Source organism: Lolium perenne, chromosome 3 (assembly GCF_019359855.2).
Source record: "Lolium perenne isolate Kyuss_39 chromosome 3, Kyuss_2.0, whole genome shotgun sequence".
In the NCBI taxonomy this organism is placed as follows: Eukaryota; Viridiplantae; Streptophyta; class Magnoliopsida; order Poales; family Poaceae; genus Lolium; species Lolium perenne.
Genome location: NC_067246.2, coordinates 62,864,502 through 62,867,147, shown reverse-complemented (window position 1 = coordinate 62,867,147; position 2,646 = coordinate 62,864,502). Strand labels below are relative to the sequence as shown.

Here is a 2,646-nt window from a genome sequence, read left to right as displayed (position 1 = left end):
GACGACATGGCTGGAGCGTGCGTAGCAGTGGCAAAAAGTTGCAGCGGCGGCAGAGATCTTCGAACTTGGTTTGATTTTGGGGCAGTGGCAGATCACGACCACGCAAGGGATTTTGGTTTTGGTGTTTGGTGTTTGTGGCTTGTGTTTTGGGTTTTGGCAGCGGCAACAAAAGATCTGCAGCAGTGACGATGTTGTTATTATGTGCATATTGTGGTTTGGGCTGCGGCGGTAGCAGGCTAATGTCAACGGCAGATCGTGATGGCGGCAAGAGCGGCGGAGGCATTGTTCTGTCCGGTTTTTCTGTTTCGGGTGGGTGGTTATCTTTGTTTCATCCAGTTTTTTATTTTCTTTTTCTGTTATTTTTTTTATTTAAAAATATTTTAATTTAATTGAAAAAACAATCAAAACGTATTACAGGTTTCTTTTGCAAAAATTAAAATGAACTGGAAGGAGGGAGCGTTGCTATATCAATTCAATATAGTAATATAGTGGAACGAAAGTCTGTTTAAAGGTAATTATTCTAGCAACTACACAGATGCGGATGCGGACTGGTAGGAGCTCGCGCAGTCGGCGGCAGCCAAGGTGACGGTGCCCTTGTCGAGGTCATAGCCGATGTGCAAGTTCTGCTGCGCGATGCACCCGATGACTGCCAGCGGCTGCTCATCCGTCACCCGCGCCACCGCCAAGCACTTAACCCCCTGCTTGAACTCCGTGAACATGTTCTCCGCCTTCAGCGTCAGCTCCGGCGCGCCTGGGCCGATCAGCTGCAGCGTAATGTCCGGCACGTTCTTCTCGAACAGGGACCTACGGTTCGCGTCTCTCACGTCGTAGCACAGCTGCAGCATACGATCCGGCGACGGCACCGTCGGGAGATTGATCCGCCGTTTGAGCTCCGCCACCATCGGGTCCAGCAGCACCCTTGCGAGGTACGTCAGCATCGAGCCGGTGTCGAGGGCGACCTCGTACCGGTTCAGGTTGGGAAGCGTGAAGTTGACGTTCCCGATCTTGATGTCCTCGAGCGCGATGATGTGGAAGGCGTCCCCGCGGGAGCGGAACAGCACCGCGGTGACCGCGCCCGGCTCCGTCACGGCGGCGCGGGCGCCGAAGTTGAGCGCGGAGGAGGCGTTCTGCGCGGAGAACGGCGCGAGGCAGTAGGAGAACCTCGTTCCGAGCGAGGTGTGGGCGCCGATCTGGGAGACGAGGGACATGGTTCCGTCGCCGAGGCCGACGATGCCGTCGGCCGCGAACACGCCGGAAGTGGACGTGGTGCAGCCGAAGTTCACGTTTGCCACCTGCAGCTGCGGGCGATCGCGGCTTCCGGGGGCGTCGTCGAAGGTGAAGGTCTCGGTGGAGAGGACGCCGATGGTTTCGGAGCCCTCGCCGTATTTGTAGTCGTACTTGCAGATGGAACGGTCGGTGCCACAGGAGGTGCCGGCGAGCGCGTGGCACGCGGCGGAGTCGCATCCCACGCGGCGGAACGTGGAAGAGTTGGACGGGTGGAACAGGACGTTCGGAGGTTGGGCGTTGGTGCCGTTGCTGCAACGTAGCCAGACGAGGTCGCTGCCGGTGTCGGCCAGGGCGAGCATGCGAGTGGGTGGGGTGCCGACGTTGACGTACATGAGGTACTCAAATGGCCTGCCGATGACCTCAGAGACGGCGCCGTCAGGGGAGCCGCCAGCGGCGAAGGAGCGTGTGAGCGCCTCGGCGCGCGCCGTGGATCGTCCCGCGGCAGCGAGCATGCGTTCCGGCGCGCTAAGCGACGGGTCGTGGAACGGCGACTTGACAGAGTCACGGTGGATGAACTCCACGCTAAACCCGTCGCCGGCGTACGCCGTGCACCGGCACAGCTGGGCCGTCAGGACGACGGCAATAAGCAGGAAAGCGCGAGATACCGTCCCCGCCATTGTGCCCTGATTCCTCAACTCCCTTCCTGATTGTATAACTCCCAATGCATGACTAGCTCCTGCTGTGTCCGTTCTTATATATAGTGGCCTTACTGTACCGTAAATTGCAAGCTGGTAACCGACGTGGGAGAGGAATGGGGTAAGTAAATATTTGCTATGAACCGCTGATAGCTGCATTATCATGAGTAAATTACGTCCTAAATCCATGATTTGACTGGAGAGACAGAAGGAGGAGGTCTTCAACTGTATTTTTGAGTGTGATATAAACTTAGAATTCAACGGCGTAAAATATCGAATGTTTGTCGAGAATGTAGTAATAGCCGAATCCGAAGGATCGAGCGCTCGAGTGGAAAGACATCCTGGTGATTGATGATTCCTAATTTTCCTCCATCCGAAATGATGAACAGTAAAGTTCTTCGGAAACGGCAAGGATTAAACTGATTTATTATACGCATAATGGTCCTACTAGGGAAGTTAGCGCGGCGATATGCCGCACCCGTGGCCTTAATTCAGTTATGTACTGTACATGGCTAGGTACGATATAAGAGAAATAGATATATTCACGCTGGTACGGTATGAAAGAAGCAATATATGTATTGAGACTGGTTTGCACCATATACACCCTTGCTGGGTTGTGTATAATAACACGGAAAATTTATGTGCTGATGTAAAATTATGCACCGTCAAAGAGTGACAATATGCAAACAGAGCTTGGCTCTGTTGGTTAGGTCCCTTGTGGTGA

The 2,646-nt window shown here is 54.3% G+C and overlaps 1 protein-coding gene across 1 annotated transcript; it reads right to left on the bottom strand.

Annotated features, from left to right (window-relative positions):
• Positions 1–486: 486 nt before the first annotated feature.
• Positions 487–1,935, bottom strand: LOC127338243 (aspartic proteinase CDR1-like). Its single transcript, XM_051364442.1, has one exon. It carries the CDS (start codon positions 1,902–1,904, stop codon positions 528–530), a length of 1,377 nt encoding a protein of 458 aa, XP_051220402.1. The 5' UTR covers positions 1,905–1,935; the 3' UTR covers positions 487–527.
• Positions 1,936–2,646: the final 711 nt, after the last annotated feature.